Source organism: Vipera ursinii, assembly GCF_947247035.1.
Source record: "Vipera ursinii genome assembly, chromosome: 3".
Taxonomy (NCBI): domain Eukaryota; kingdom Metazoa; phylum Chordata; class Lepidosauria; order Squamata; family Viperidae; genus Vipera; species Vipera ursinii.
The window spans coordinates 4,280,488-4,295,855 of record NC_139516.1 but is presented as its reverse complement, the minus strand read 5'-3'; the positions used below and the strand labels follow the sequence as shown (position 1 = coordinate 4,295,855).

At 45.1% G+C, this 15,368-nt stretch overlaps 1 protein-coding gene across 4 annotated transcripts in view; it reads right to left on the bottom strand.

The window, feature by feature from the left end:
• Positions 1-15,368, bottom strand: part of RTEL1 (regulator of telomere elongation helicase 1) — a 147,370-nt gene that overhangs the window by 115,228 nt on the left and 16,774 nt on the right. For all 4 annotated transcript variants that reach the window (XM_083360825.1, XM_083360827.1, XM_083360828.1 and 1 more), the window contains exons 7-10: positions 12,813-12,888; positions 7,054-7,138; positions 5,998-6,063; positions 2,280-2,433 (exon numbers count right to left, since the gene is read on the bottom strand). In XM_083360825.1, coding sequence (XP_083216951.1) covers positions 2,280-2,433; positions 5,998-6,063; positions 7,054-7,138; positions 12,813-12,888 — 381 coding nt within the window. The remainder of the gene's footprint in view (positions 1-2,279; positions 2,434-5,997; positions 6,064-7,053; positions 7,139-12,812; positions 12,889-15,368) is intronic.

The window sequence follows — 15,368 nt, the reverse complement described above, 5'->3', positions numbered from 1 at the left end:
CTCTCTCTTACGTTCATCAAATCATGCAGAGTTCGATTACTCCCCGACTGGAAAAAAGATAAAAAGAAACTAGACCTTTTGACAAAAAAAAGAAACTCTATAAACCTCTTCAAATACCAATGCCCCAAATTGGCCCAGAATTGCAGAGTTTCATCACCCCTACTGCCAAATTCCCTCCAAAGAACGGCAGTGGTTGTGTATAAACGCAAGAGACAGTGGGAAGATGATTTCTTTCTAAATCATCTCACAATCATTTATTTAAAGTTAAAGGTAAATCCGGGATGGGAAAAAAATAAAACATTGCGTCTTCGCTTTGATGACTGATGAAACTTCAGTTAGCCTAAAATGGAACTGCTTAATTCAGGGGTCTTCAAACGTGGCTCTTTTATGACTGGTGGACTTCAACTCCCAGAATTCCTCAGCCAGGCATGCTGGCTGAGGAATTCTGGGAGCTGAAGTCCACAAGTCGTGAAGGGGCCATAGTTCCCCCATGCTGTCTGAGGAATTCTGGGTGTTGAAGTCCACAAGTCGTGAAGGGGCCATAGTTCCCCCAGACTGGCTGAGGAATTCTGGGAGCTGAAGTCCACAAGTCACGAAGGGGCCAAAGTTTCCCCCATGCTGGCTCAGGAATTCTGGGAGTCGAAGTCCACAAGTCATAAAAGGGCCAAGTTTGAAGACCCCTGACTTAATTGCTAACTGGGATTGGCTTGTCTTGACTACAAAATGTCACTGCTTCTAGTTTTTTTTTCTGGCCCACGTCAACATTTTGCAGATTTTTTTAAAGGCTTAAAAGAGTTTGAGATGAATTCAATGCTTTTTTCCCCCTACTATCTGTAGCTGTTTGGATGCTTAGGTTATCCTCATAGTCCCCCTTCCACTCAAGTTGTCCTTTTAACGTGAGGCAAAACCACGTTGATAGGTGTTTCAAAGGTGCTTTTTTTCAAAAGGCAATTGGACTGTTTTTTCCTCCAGGAAGAGGAAAAAGGTTCGCTTCTCATCCAAGAAGTTTCATCAGTTCTGATTGGATGGGGGTGGGGAGGGGTGAAATGGAAGGGTTTAGTTCTGACTAAATTAAATCCTTCCTGCCCCTCCACCGTTCAGTCAGAACTGAAGGAAGCTTCTTGGATGAGAAGTTCTTCCTCAAGGGAAAAAAACAACAGTCCAGTTGCCTTTTTGAAAAAGCACCTATGAGACAGCTATTTTGCTTGCAAAGTAGTTCCCAACTGTTTTCGGATGGTTTTGCTGAAAATCAGCACTTTGGGGTTTTGGAGAAACTACTACATCACAGTGAATAATGGGTTCACACTTACAGCCGTGAAGCTTGCACTTATTACTGTGTTTGCTTAAGAGCCTCTGCAAAAAAATATGCCATCAAATCAGGCTGGTCACATAATTTGACCAATTTTATGACCATCATATGACCATAATGGGCAGGTTCCATTACGGTTGTATGTCGAGGATGAACAATAACAGGGGTAGGCAACCTTGGCTCTTTTATGACTTGTGGACTTCAACTTCCAGAATTCCTGAGCCAGCATGGGGGAACTACGGCCCCTTCATGACTCGTGAACTTCAACTCCCAGAATTCCTGAGCCAGCATGGGGGAACTACGGCCCCTTCATGACTCGTGAACTTCAACTCCCAGAATTCCTGAGCCAGCATGGGGGAACTACGGCCCCTTCATGACTCGTGAACTTCAACTCCCAGAATTCCTGAGCCAGCATGGGGGAACTATGGCCCCCTCATGACTCGTGGACTTCCACTCCCAGAATTCCTGAGCCAGCATGGGGGAACTATGGCCCCCTCGTGACTCGTGGACTTCAACTCCCAGAATTCCTGAGCTAGCATGGGGGAACTATGGGCCCCTCATGACTCGCGGACTTCCACTCCCAGAATTCCTGAGCCAGCATGGGGGAACTATGGCCCCCTCATGACTCATGGACTTCAATTCCCAGAATTCCTGAGCCAGCATGGGGGAACTATGGCCCCCTCATGACTGGTTGACTTCAACTCCCAGAAATCCTGAGCCAGCATGAGGGAACTATGGCCCCCTCATGACTCATGGACTTCAATTTCCAGAAGTCCTGAGCCGGCATGGCTGAGCTTGGAAACCTCTCCCTTTTCCCTCAGTATGGCTGGCTCAGGAATTCTGGGAGTTGAAGTCCATGAGTCATAAAACAGCCAAGGTTGCCTACCCCTGAACTATACTATCAAATAATACCCTCCACTCTTTTGTGGCCCGGTCAGTTCGTACGTTCTTGTGGACTGAGACAATCTACCTGAATTGACAAATTCCGTATTGAATTCAGCGTTCAATTCATTCCGTTGAATTTTTTTGGCTTGGTCTTCTAAGACGTCGTTGATGGCATCAATAGCTAAAGCTAAGTCACAGGGAGTCAAGTCAAACGATGACAATTCTTCACACAGCTGCTCCTAGAAAGGGAGGCGGGGGAAAAATCTAAACATTTGCATTTCATCCGCTGCACAGTAATTTCGCATGTTTGTGCAAGGGCAATTCTTGCGCTGCAACGACAGTGGCATCCATAGAGTCAATTAAAAAAAATCCTTTTCAATACGCTTAATTGGCTACTTCCAGCAGAATCCAAATCTTCCTGACTTCCGTTCTGGTTGCTGTTGTCAATCAATACCAGATGCCTTGGAACATGGCATAAACTGTTGTACAACTTTTTTCCCCAAGGGGAAAATTTTATATTTTTGCTGCATTACTTCAGGAAAGCCCTAAAATAACTTCAGAGAGTCCTTAATATTCCCCATCTGGCTTCAAATTAAAAGACTTAAGGGTGTCTCCTTTGTGGTAAACAGAGGAGGATAGCACATTTTTCTGAAACAAGGTATTAGTATCAAATTCTTCCAACACTGGAAGTTTTTAAGAGGAGACTGGACCGTCGTTTGCCTCAAATGATGTAGGTTTTCCTGCCTGAGCAGGGGGTGGACTAGATGACCTCCAAGGTCCCTTCCAACTTTTTTATTATTATTATTATTATTATTATTATTATTATTATTATTATTATTATTATTATTATTATTATTATCTGCACTGATTCACTTAGCAACTGTGGCGAGAAAGGTTGTAAAATGGGGCGACATTCACTTAACAACTGTCTCACTGAACAACGGGAGTTTTGGGCTCAACTGTGCACAGAGGAGTGCCTGTACTCACAAGGCAGCCTTACCTATTTATGATACTAAGTGTAAAAAGTGGAGAAAAACATGGCATTTAAATACCGTTACGTGCCTCTCAAGCAGGCCACGTGAAATGAAATGAAAGGCGCTCACTACAGGCCAAACCTGGTTTCCCGTTTTTCAACAAGAACACACATCGTAACAAATCTGGAAGCCAACCACTGCACATTTAATTCAAAATGTACTCTTAGAATTATCCCTGGATAACAAACTAGGGTGTTTCTCAGCAGGTATTGCCATTAAGATGCGCTCTCCGTTCAAATTAATCATTTACACTTCGTGTTTTTTTCATTTAATGGTGCACGGCCAAGCGAGACTCAGCAGGGGTGTAAAGGGAACCCACTCCTTAGACCAGAATACCCTAGCAGTCGTTATCAACTTGTTTTAAGAATGATTTGGAGGCGGTGCAAAAAAGGGAATATTTCCCAGAGGATGAAACAGGTAGTCCTTGACTTAGGACCTGTCAAAGCCACGACAGAACCCACAAAAGGTTCTTAGGACCTGGTTCCGAACCCCTCATTCTTCTCTTCATTAAACTAGACATCCCCAATTCCAGCAACCGTTCCTTATATGTTTTAGCCTCCAGCCCCCTAATCATCTTTGTTGCTCTTCTCTGTACCCTTTCTGGAGTCTCAACATCTTTTTCACATCGTGGTGACCAAAACTGGATGCCGTATTCCAAGTGTGGCTTTACCAAGGCATTGTAAAGTGGTATTAACACTTCACGTGATCTTGATTCTATCCCTCTGTTGATGCAGCCTAGCACTGTGTTGGCTTTTTTGGCAGCTGCAGCACACGGCTGGCTCATATCTAAGGGATTGTCCACTAGGACTCCGAGATCCCTCTCACAGTTACTACTATTGAGCAAGGTACCCCCTATACCAGAGGTAGGCAACCTCGGCTCTTTTATGACTCATGGACTTCAACTCCCAGTATTCCTGAGTCAGCATAGCTGACTCAGGAACTCTGGGAGTTGAAGTCCATGAGTCATAAAAGAGCCGAGGTTGCCTACCCTTGCCCTATATTATACCTGTACATTTGTTTTTTCTTGCCTAAATATAGAACCTTACTTTATTTCAAATTTGTGGTTCTCTTTTCTGCTGCTGTCTGTGACGGGTATCATGCTTTTGATGATAATTTAACCATGTTTTGATCCCATTTAGTTTGGCCTTTGCTTGTTATTACCATAGATGCTTCAATTTTATGGTGCCAAGAGTGTTCCAGACCTAATGTGCCTATTGCTTTATTTATATATTTCTGCTACACCAGGGAAGTTTTAATTTTGTGGTAAACTGCCATGAATCTGCATGCAGTTGGCAGCCAGGAAACCCAATAAATAAAGAGGCCACTGTAAGCCTTGTAATAGAACAAAAAACAGTTCTGTAAAGGTCTGCATTCTGTAAAGTCTTTTATGCAGAAACAACTTAAATCCGACTGTGCTTGCTCATTTACTATTAAATAATATTTTAACAACTGGTCCCCTGAGGAAATGAGATAAAAATATAATAATATCCTCCATTCCACCCCTAAGGTCTAGTAATAAAGGAAATAACTTCGAATATAAGAATTCTAAGGGAGCAAGTGGCCAGACTGTAAAACATGTCCAAATTAAACTTAGAATATATATATATATGTTCCTTCTGCCAAGGAGGTGGTTTTACAGTTTATCATTATTACACAAATTCTCTACTGCATGTTTTTGGTGATTCAGCCTTTCCATCATTTTATTGCTGAAGGATCTGTCTAATGACTGTCTCTTGCCTGCTTAAAGTCTCTTGAAATATTATTATTATTATTATTATTATTATTATTATTATTATTATTATTATTATTATTATTATGAAGAAGAAAAAGAAGGTCGGAAGGGACCTTGGAGGTCATCTAGTCCAACCCCCTGCTCAGGCAGGAAACCCTATACCAGACATGTCAAACACAAGGCCCGCGGGCCAGATCCAGCCCGCAAAGTGGGTTCATGTGGCCCAGAAAGCCATCCTGGAAACAGTGAGGGAACGGCCCCCACTGCCTTGGCCCTGGCCCAGAGACCCTCCTCCTGCCAGTGACCCTCAGATCTCTCCCACTCCTGCCCAGGCCCCCGTAGGCACCCTTGATGCCAATGATGTAGAGCTGGCCATGCCCACCCAGGCCATATGCACTCTAGCCATGCCCACCCAGTAGGCCACGCCCACCCTGGCCACGCCCACCCGGCCCTCTGAGGGCAACCACAATGCTGATGCGACCCTCAGTGAAATTGAGTTTGACACCCCTGCCCTATACCATTTCGGACAAATGGCTGTCCAGTCTCTTCTTAAAAACTTCCAGGGTTGGAGCATTCACCGCTTCTGGAGGCAGGTTGTTCCACTGGTTAATTGTTCTCACTGTCAGGAAATTTCTCCTTAGTTCTAGGTTGCTTCTCTCCTTGACTAGTTTCCATCCGTTGCTTCTTGTCCCGCCTTCAGGCGCTTTAGAGAATAGCTTGACTCCCTCTTCTTTGGGGGAGCCCCTGAGATACTGGAACACTGCTATCATGTCACCCCTCACCCTTCTCTTCATTAAACTACACATACCCAATTCCAGCAACCGTTCTTTCTATGTTTTAGCCTCCAGTCCCCCAATCATCTTGGTTGCCCTTCTCTGTACTCTTTCTAGAGTCTCAACATCTTTTTTACATATATGTATGTATGTATGTATGTGTATGTATGTATGTTGATTAATAAGACTTGTCTGCAAAAAGGGGAACCTAAATATTTTCCAAAGAGCACAAAGTAGGAACAAGCCAACTGTATCTTTACTTACCACATTGTGAGCTTCATCAAGTATTACTACGGCCCCCTTCAAGTCCAGGTTGTGAGCTCTTCGACTCTATGAAAGAGCAAAACACAACACTTGGTCTCACTTAGTTACAATACAAGTAGTCTTCAACTTGTGACCAGAATGGAGCCCAAAATTTCTCTTGTGTTGCTAAGTGAATTTTGTTCCATTTTGCGCCCTTTCTTGCAACGACTGCTAAGTGGATCACTGAAATGGTTAAGTTAGTAAAGTGACTGTTATGTGAAGCTGGCTTCCTCACTGACTTTGCTTGTCAGAAGGTTGCAAAAGGGGATCCCCCCAGGGGATGCTGCAACCGTCACAAGTATGAGTCAGTTGCCAAGGGTCTGAATTTTGATCACATGACCAAGAGGGCTGCTGCAACGGTTGTTAAGCATGAAAAACGGTCATAAGTCAATTTTTTTCAGCACCGCTGTCCCTTCAAACAGTCACTAAATAAATGGTTGTATGTCAAGGCCTACCTATGCTCCAACAAGCAAAGGCAATGGGAGAAGCCGGATTCACTTAACAACTGCATGATTCACTTAACAACCAAGGGACAAAGGTCATAAAATTGGGCACGACTCACTTAACAACTGCCTTGTTTAGCAATAGAAATTCTGGTTGCCATTGTGGTAGTAAGTCAGGGGTCTTCAAACTTGGCCCTTTTACATCTTGTGGACTTCAACTCCCAGAATTCCCCAGCCAGGCACACTGGCTGAGGAATTCTGGGAGTTGAGGTCCACAAATCCTAAAAGGGCCAAATCTGAAGACCCCTGTAGTAAGTCAAGGACTACTACAGAGATAGATAGATAGATAGATAGATAGATAGATAGATAGATAGATAGATAGATAGATAGATAGACAGGCAGGCAGATAAACACAGAGATGACAGAGATATTAGATGATAGAGAGAGACGGGGTAGAGAGAGATGATAGATAGATAGATAGATAGATAGATAGATAGATAGATAGATAGATAGATAGGCAGGCAGACAGACACACAGACAGACAGACAGACAGACAGACAGAACGAACATATACCTTTGAGTCCAGCAGATAGTTATAAGGCATAAAAATGATTTCGGCTTGCTGTTTCAAACTCCGAGAAAGATAATAAGGGCAAACTCTGTTTAAAGAGAAATGGGGAAAAAAAATACACAAAGCCATCTAAATTAAATTGTTTTCAATATTGTGTTTTAACAAGAACTGCCTGCCATCTTTTTAATGGATGACCAGAATGCTACATGCCAAGACATCTAACTTGTGATTTGGCCCTAAATGCATTAGGCACTATTAAGTCAAAACAGCCGCCACAGGGCTATTCCGGCATTTTCGGTCATCCAATTGTTTTAATACTGACATAATGCTGCTCCTTGTAATTTGTAAGTTCCATTTTAGCCTACGACCAAGGATAACAAAAGTATGGATAATGAGGCCATGAGTCTGTAGAAAGATGCTGAAACTCAAAAACCTGGGGGAAAGCCCTGGGGGAAATAAGAAGGAATGCAAAGACTGAGGAGCTTGGTGAGTATACAAGAGTCAGTGTTTCTCAACCTTATCAACTGGAAAATGCGTGGACTTCGACTGGCTGAGGAGTTTTAAGAGCTGAAGCCCTCATGTCTTAAAAGATGCCAAGGTTGAAAAATATTGCAATAGGAAAGTTGGCAGCAGACCGCAGGAAACGTGCAGCTCAATAAATACTTTTACGTACATGTACAATATACTGTATTGGAATCTCCCACCATGAACATGGTTCATGACATTCTTTACTGTAGATCAGGGGTCTTCAAACTTGGCCCTTTTATGGCTTCTGGACTTCAACTCCCAGAATTCCTCAGCCAGGCATGTGTGCCTGGCTGAGGAATTCTGGGAGTTGAAGTCCACAAGTCAAAAAAGGGCCAAGTTTGAAGACTCTCTGCTGTAGATAATAGGTTCTATATTCATCAGCCCCAATGGCAAAAGTCACATTATTTATCAGTCCAACCTATAAACTTCTAAAATGCTCATGTCTGTAATTTTTAACCCAATGAAACGGTGTATTATAAAGCAAAACATTTCCAACCTAGCTACTGCAAATGGAATCTACAGAATTGCATCCAAAAATTGCCACCCGTGGCTCCCGTGAAATTGAAATTTGGCAAATTTGTAAAACATTCTACATCAAAATGATCATAAAACAGTTTGTAACCTAATATAAAATGTCATAGAACAATTTGCCGGGTCAGCTCCTGATGTTTGAGGGTGCTACACGCAGTTCAGTATGGGCTACTTCCAAGGCATCTCTGAAAAGAGATGAACTTTTTTTTTAAGAACTTTGCCAGTACATGGGAAGTTCAGCCCTAGTTGAAGGCATTTGAGGAATCTGGTCAGGAAATATCTCTGAAGTGAGGACCCGGGGGTCATGGGTTAACTTTGTTGTTGTTAGTTGCAAAGTCCTGTCCGACCCCTCGCGACCCCATGGACAACATTCCTCCAGGCCTTCCTGTCCTCTACCATCTTCTGGAGTCCGTTTAGGCTCATGCCTATTGCTTCAGTGACTCCATCCAGCCACCTCATTCTCTGTCGTCCCCTTCTTCTCTTGCCCTCAACCTTTCCCAGCATGAGGGTCTTCTCCAGTGAGTCCTTCCTTCTTGTTAGGTGGCCAAAGTATTTGAGTTTCCACTTCAGGATCTGGCCTTCTAAAGAGCAGTCAGGGTTGATCTCCTCTAGGACTGACCGGTTTGATCACCTCGCAGTCCAAGGGACTCGCAAGAGTCTCCTCCAGCACCGTAGTTCAAAGGCTTCAATTCTTTGGCGCTCAGCCTTTCTTATGGTCCAACTTTCACTGCCATACATTGCAACACAGGTTATCTAATATGATACTAAAACTTTTGTAACCTTTAACTGGGTGAGACTGTGCACCATAAGACAGCCATTTTTGAACCAAGGTAGCTGAAATAAGCTAATTTACAGAATGTGTCCAAAATCTGGCACCCGTGGGATTGAAATTTGGCAAATCTGTGGTCGGAGTGGTTGCGCCACTGCGTTACTGTCCAGATGTTCAAGAGACAAATCCTTCCACAGGCCAGGTAAACCAATCCCTCCTTCAGCCCTTGGAGATCGGTCCTGCCCTAGCCTTCCAGAGGCCAGGTAGACCAATCCTACCACTGACTGCTGGAGGATAGTCAGAATGCAGTCAAGCCAGCAGAAAGTCGGAAGTCACTGCCGTTCCTATTGCTATTTTGCCCTTGATCATTCCGTTCCTTCTGTTTAGATAAAGAAGTTTCCCTGGAAGGGTGAACCAATGGGTCACAGATGGTTTGGTTTAATTTATAAAATCTTCTATGGCCCCAAAGCAATTCTGAGCAGCTTACAAGAAATAAAAATAACGGAGAATATTTGTAGCTCAGGGTTGAAATGAGGGGGTCTCTTTGGTGCTCTCAGAGCTTGGTGGTTTTCCTGCAGACGTTTCATTACCCAAATTAGGTGACGTCCCATCAGTGCATTCCCCCTTCTAGCACTGAGGATTGTAGTTTGGGTAATGAAACACCTGCAAGAAAACAACTCAGCTCAGACAGCACCAAAGACCGCTCAAATAGAAAGCAGGCTAACAACAACAACAACAAAAAACATAGTATCCAAGGTCAGAAACAAATCCAGTTCCTAAAGAACATTAACCAAGATTGAACTAGCAAAGCTTGCTCAATCACATGGTCTGTGAGAATAGCCAGGTCTTTAATGCCTTACAAGAGATCCACAAGGTCAGGACCACCAACATCATGGCTGTAGCCAGTGGTGGGATTCAGCCGGTTCGCACCAGTTCGGCAGAACCAGTAGCTAATTTTTCGTTGCCCGGGCCCAGAACGGACTTCCGGAAGCGGCATCCGCGCAGAGAACTGGTTGTTCCCATATTTGAATCCCACTGGTGGTAGCCTGGGGACGCCACAGGGAAAGCACAACTCCTGGGCCTAACGAGGTAGCGTTGTTTAATGGACTCAGAGGAACGTCTTTCCTGCTACATTTGGTGATGCGAGCAAAGAAAAAGGAAGACACGACAGTCCCACAAATAAACCAGAGATTACGCTGTGGACGGCTTTTATAGGTAGCAACCGGCATCTTAAATTGCATCCAGAATCCCATTGGGAGCACTGTGGTTATATAGAAGTAATGAGAAATGACCCAAAGTGCCCACGCCGCTTATTCTGCATCAGCTGCAGCTTCTCAAGGGAACTCGACGTAGAGTCCATTACAGTAAAACAAATGAGATGACTAAGGCATGAATCACTGGGATGTGAACGAGGCCTCCTGGTCCAGGAATGGGCGCAGCCGGTGCCCGAGATGAACTCTTGCAAAGTTTCTCCTCTCCGCTGTTACCATCTGCTCTTTGATCAGAATTTGTGAAGCCAGGAGGACACGGACACACACACACACGTTGCACCTCAAGTCTGACTGGGGAAAAAGACCCTTCGTGCAAGGCTGAAGATCGAAAAATCTCGCAGTCCTGAGGGCCTTAAAACCCACAGCCATTCAGCCTTGCTGTGGTGGAGCCCAAGTCATATATTCCGTACTTAAGTACAAAATATTAATAGATACTATCTTTATATTTTAAGACTTTTAAATGTAAGGTGCCGGGGTTGCCACCTTGAAAGCCCTTCGTGGCTTGGAAACAGGTTATCTGAGGAATCGTCTCTTGCCGGTTACATCCACCTGGCCTACTAACTACAGCCGTGGTCGCGGACCTATGGCACGCGTGCCATGGGTGGCACGCAGAGCCCTCTCTGTGGGCACGCGCGCCATCCCACCAGTCCCAGGCCTTCAGGAGGGTATTGTAAAACCTTTTCGCTTCAGGCCTCCGCTGCCGTGTGCAAAAAAAAACAAGGTTCAATCAATCAATCAATTTCAACTTCTCACGGGAAAAAAAAGATCTCGCAAAGTTGGAATTGATTGAACTTTTTAGTCCCACCCAGTCTGCCGTTACCACTGCAGCCACGCCCACCCAATGGGCCACGCCCACTCGACACCTAATGATACCTAAGTGGGTTTTGGGTTGCAGCTCGGGCACTCGGTCTCTAAAAGGTTCGCCATCACTGTACTAGAGCAAGGAGCCAAGGAAGTGCCGCGGGTCCCATCCCCTTAGGTCCGTACATCTAGCGCACAGGTGTCAAACTGCTGGCCGGCGGGCTGGATGCGTCAGGCTGAAACCGTGCCCGCCCCAGCTCTGGCAATGGGGAAAAAGTCGCGATATGTCACGACACGTCACGTGACATGGCAATTTTGACACCCCTGATCTAGCGGGACCCAGAAGGGCCTTCTCCGTGCTGGCTCCCTCTCTTTGGAACATTATCCCTGCAGAAATTAGATTGGCAATCTTTCGGAAGGCCCTGAAGACGTGGTTTTGCAACTGGGCCCAGGAAACCCAGAGGGCGATGGAGCCCATGAAACGGTTTATTTGTGTGCTGTCGCCCGGGAGGGGAGTGGTGTGTGTGGTGGCATTGTTTTATATCTTATTTTTATGTTTATTTATGTACTTATTTTCTATTTTGTTTTTCACTCTTGCAAGCCGCCTAGAGTCGCTGTGAGTGAGCAGGCGGCCCTGTAAATATTCCAAATAAAATAAATAAATCTTAAATGAATTCTTGGCTTAGTGTTAAATTTCACTGATTATACTGTACGCCACCCACAACTCCTCTCTGAAAGGGATGGATGGCTAAGAAATATGAAATGTAAATAAATAAATAAATTCTGTTCTCCCCTATTTACATTCCCACAGCTTCATGACACTTGAGAAAGAATCTGGACAGTATCATTTGGTTGGCCTGGGGTAGAGTTGTATTACTAGGAGCCCTGGTAAGTACAATGGTTAAACGCAGTACTGCAGGCTAACTCTGCCCGCCGCCTGGAGTTCGAGCCTGACCAGCTCAAGGGGGCTCAGACTTCCATCCTTCCGAGGTCGGTAAAAGGAGGACCCAGAATGTTGAGGGCAAGAAGCTTGACACCGTAAACCACTTAAAGGTTCCCCCGCACATGCATGCCAGTCGTTTCCGACTCTAGGGGCCGGTGCTCATCTCCGTTTCAAAGCCGAAGAGCCAGCGCTTGTCCGAGGACATCTCCGTGGTCATGTGGCCGGCATGACTAGACACCAAAGGCGCACGGAACGCTGTTACCTTCCCACCGCAGTGGTCCCTATTTTTCTACTTGCATTTTTACGTGCTTTCGAACTGCTAGGTTAGCAGAAGCTGGGACGAGTAACAGGCGCTCACTCTGCTACGCGGCACTCGGGATTCGACCCGCCAAACTGCCAACCTTCTGATTGACAAGCTCAGTGTCCTAACCCACTGAGCCACCGCGTCCCTTGTAAACCACTTAGAGAGGGCTGTAAAGCACTATGGAATGGTACATAAGCCTAAGTGCTATTGTTAGGTGTCCTCAGCCTTGTGATGAAACGTAACTTGTGCCAAGAGAGGGTGACCTTGCCCAGCTTCACATAGGTGTTAAATAAGCTTGAGTAAACAATAGGGGGGAATCTCACAAGGCCACCTGTAACGAGCAATGTAAAGTTTGCTTTATGGACGATCACGATAAGGCACGTAAAATAACTTGGTGTACTCGTGAACCCGGTACAACCGCAGGACCAACGGATGACTTGAGCGTGCTTTCAGCACAATCTCAGCAAAAAAAAAGCATCAAACTGGCCTTCGGTTCTGTAAACTATGCGGATAAATCTGGTTTCCCTTTCGCCATTTCGGCTCAATGCTTAAGCCACGCAGTTATTGAGCTATGTCCTCCCAGAAAGCAAGACAAGAGTTTAAAGAAGAAGAGACCTGTGTTTGTTTCCATTTTTGACCAGGTCTTCAATGTCCAAGATGTGATTGATCAGGTCTTTCTCGGTGCTTTTTTCTACATGAAAAAAGGAAAAAAAATATAATGAGGTTGTATATTGGAAGTTAATACAATTGCAAGCGTCGCTGTCCTGGTCTCTCGTCAATCAGCATCAAGTCTGTGGCGCACCCGAGGCCTGATAAAACACCGGTACTCTTATGTGAGAGCAGATAAATAGAAAAATCCTGGTTTAGTCTTCAGGCTAAAAGAACCTGGGTAGTCAAAATCTAATTTATTTATCTTTCCTATTTCTCCCACTTTCCTCAGGGAAGGGCTAATGCTAACAGTGGATCAACTGTGTGCTTATCTTGTACTCAAAATACAAATTGGGTATAAATTCATAGAAGGCCTTTTTAAGCAAAACATCATCTGGCATGATTTGTAACGTTAAAACATTAGCACAAGGTTTTTGCAGAAGGAACGGCCTTCAAGACAGGAGGAAAAACCAAGGATGGATAGAGGTCAAGAAAATAATTTGAGCCCTCTACCTAGTTCACATCCATGAAGGGAGATTTGGGGGAGGGGGGAGAGGAAGAAGCACAGTCAGACTTGCAAGATTCTGTTATGGATAATCCTTGACTTACGACCAATCGCTTAGCAACTGTCCGAAGTTAGCAGACTTGTGACCTGATTCCAAAGTTCCAACGGTTGGCAGGCCCCGAGTCAGGTGTTTTGGAAGCTCAGCAACTGGCCTGGAGGTATGGCTGTTTGCAGTGGTCTGTGGTCACCTGACCACAATTTCCTCCCCCCCCCCGCAAAAGCATGAAGTAGTAAAACAATGGGTTTGCTTAATGACCATGTAATTGCTTAATGACTGCAGGTTCACTGAACAACCCACGGGGATTCACTAAACAACTGCCGCAAACAAAGGCCATCAAATCAGGCTGCTCGCGTGATGGCCTCCTTTACAATTGTCATGACTTATAACCATAATGGGCAAGGTTGTAAGTCAAGGACCATCTGTAGTGTACCGGTAGCTAATACGATAAAAATAACACTGAGCAAAGTGGCGTTGGTTTCGTAAGACTGGTCTACCTTATAGGGCTCCTGTTATTTTCCTCAAAAGCAAGGAGGGACAGCAAGGAACAAAATGGGGTGTCTTGAGTTTGTTAGCTATGTGGGGGCTTGATAATACCTCTTGCTAGAAGCATATTCTTGACTTGGGGCTCCGGAAAGGCTGGGTGGGGGACATGGTGTTATTTTGATACCATGGTAGCTGTGGCTAAGGCATCAGGCTAGAAAGGGGGAGGATGAGTTCTAGTCCCGCCTCAGGCATGAAAGCTAGCTGGGTGACTTTGGGCCAATCACCAGGAGACGGAGAGTTCTAGTCCTGCCTTAAGCATGAAAGCTAGCTGGGTGACTTTGGGCCAATCACCAGGAGATGGAGAGTTCTAGTTCCGCCTTAGGCATGAAAGCTAGCTGGGTGACTTTAGTCCAATCACCGGGAGACAGTGAGTTCTAGTCCTGCCTTAAGCATGAAAGCTAGCTGGGTGACTTTGGGCCAATCACCGGGAGACTGAGAGTTCTAGTTCCGCCTTAGGCATGAAAGCCAGCTCGGTGACTTTGGACCAATCACTGGGAGACTGAGAGTTCTTGTCCTGCCTTAGGCATGAAAGCTAGCTGGGTGACTTTGGGCCAATCACCAGGAGACTGTGAGTTCTAGTCCAACCTTAGGCATGAAAGCTAGCTGGGTGACTTTGGACCAATCACTGGGAGACAGTGAGTTCAAATCCCACCTTAGGCATGAAAGCTAGCTGGGTGACTTTGGACCAATCACCGGGAGACAGTGAGTTCTAGACCTGCCTTAGACATGAAAGCTAGCTGGGTGACTTTGGGCCAATCACCAGGAGACAGTGAGTTCAAATCCCACCTTAGGCATGAAAGCTAGCTGGGTGACTGGGCCAATCACCAAGGTACGGTGAGTTCTAGTTCCATCGTAGGCATGAAAGCCATATGGGAGACTTTGGGCCAATCAGCAGGAGACAGTGAGCTCTAGTCCAGCCTTAGCTGGGTGACTTTGGGCCAATCACTCTCTCTCAACCCAACCCACCACGCAGGGTTGTTGTTTTGGGGAAAACAGGAGGAGTGTTGGGATATGTTTGCTACCCTGAGTTATTTGTAAAAATAGTAAAGGTGGGATACAAACAAACAGACAAACATAGTAGCCTTCTACACACAACCAGCACCATTTTTAAATGGAACCTGTTTACTGGAATTGTGCCCATGCTACTTCCTTGCTACGCCTTTCCTCTTGTACGGTTTACTTTAAAATAAATGCGTCTTCCAGATATCGGTCAACGAAACCATTAGCGATAAGGACGCACATCCTCTCAGCGAACCCTGAAGGAAACCGGCTATGTTTAATAGGGCTGGAGATTCTACCTACCGTGCTGAGTCCACTTTAATCAAGTCCTGCTGCTTTTATTTGATTCATACATTAACACCACAACATTAATTCGTCACCCGTCCACAGGGTTTTGTTTTTTTTTTAAAAAAAA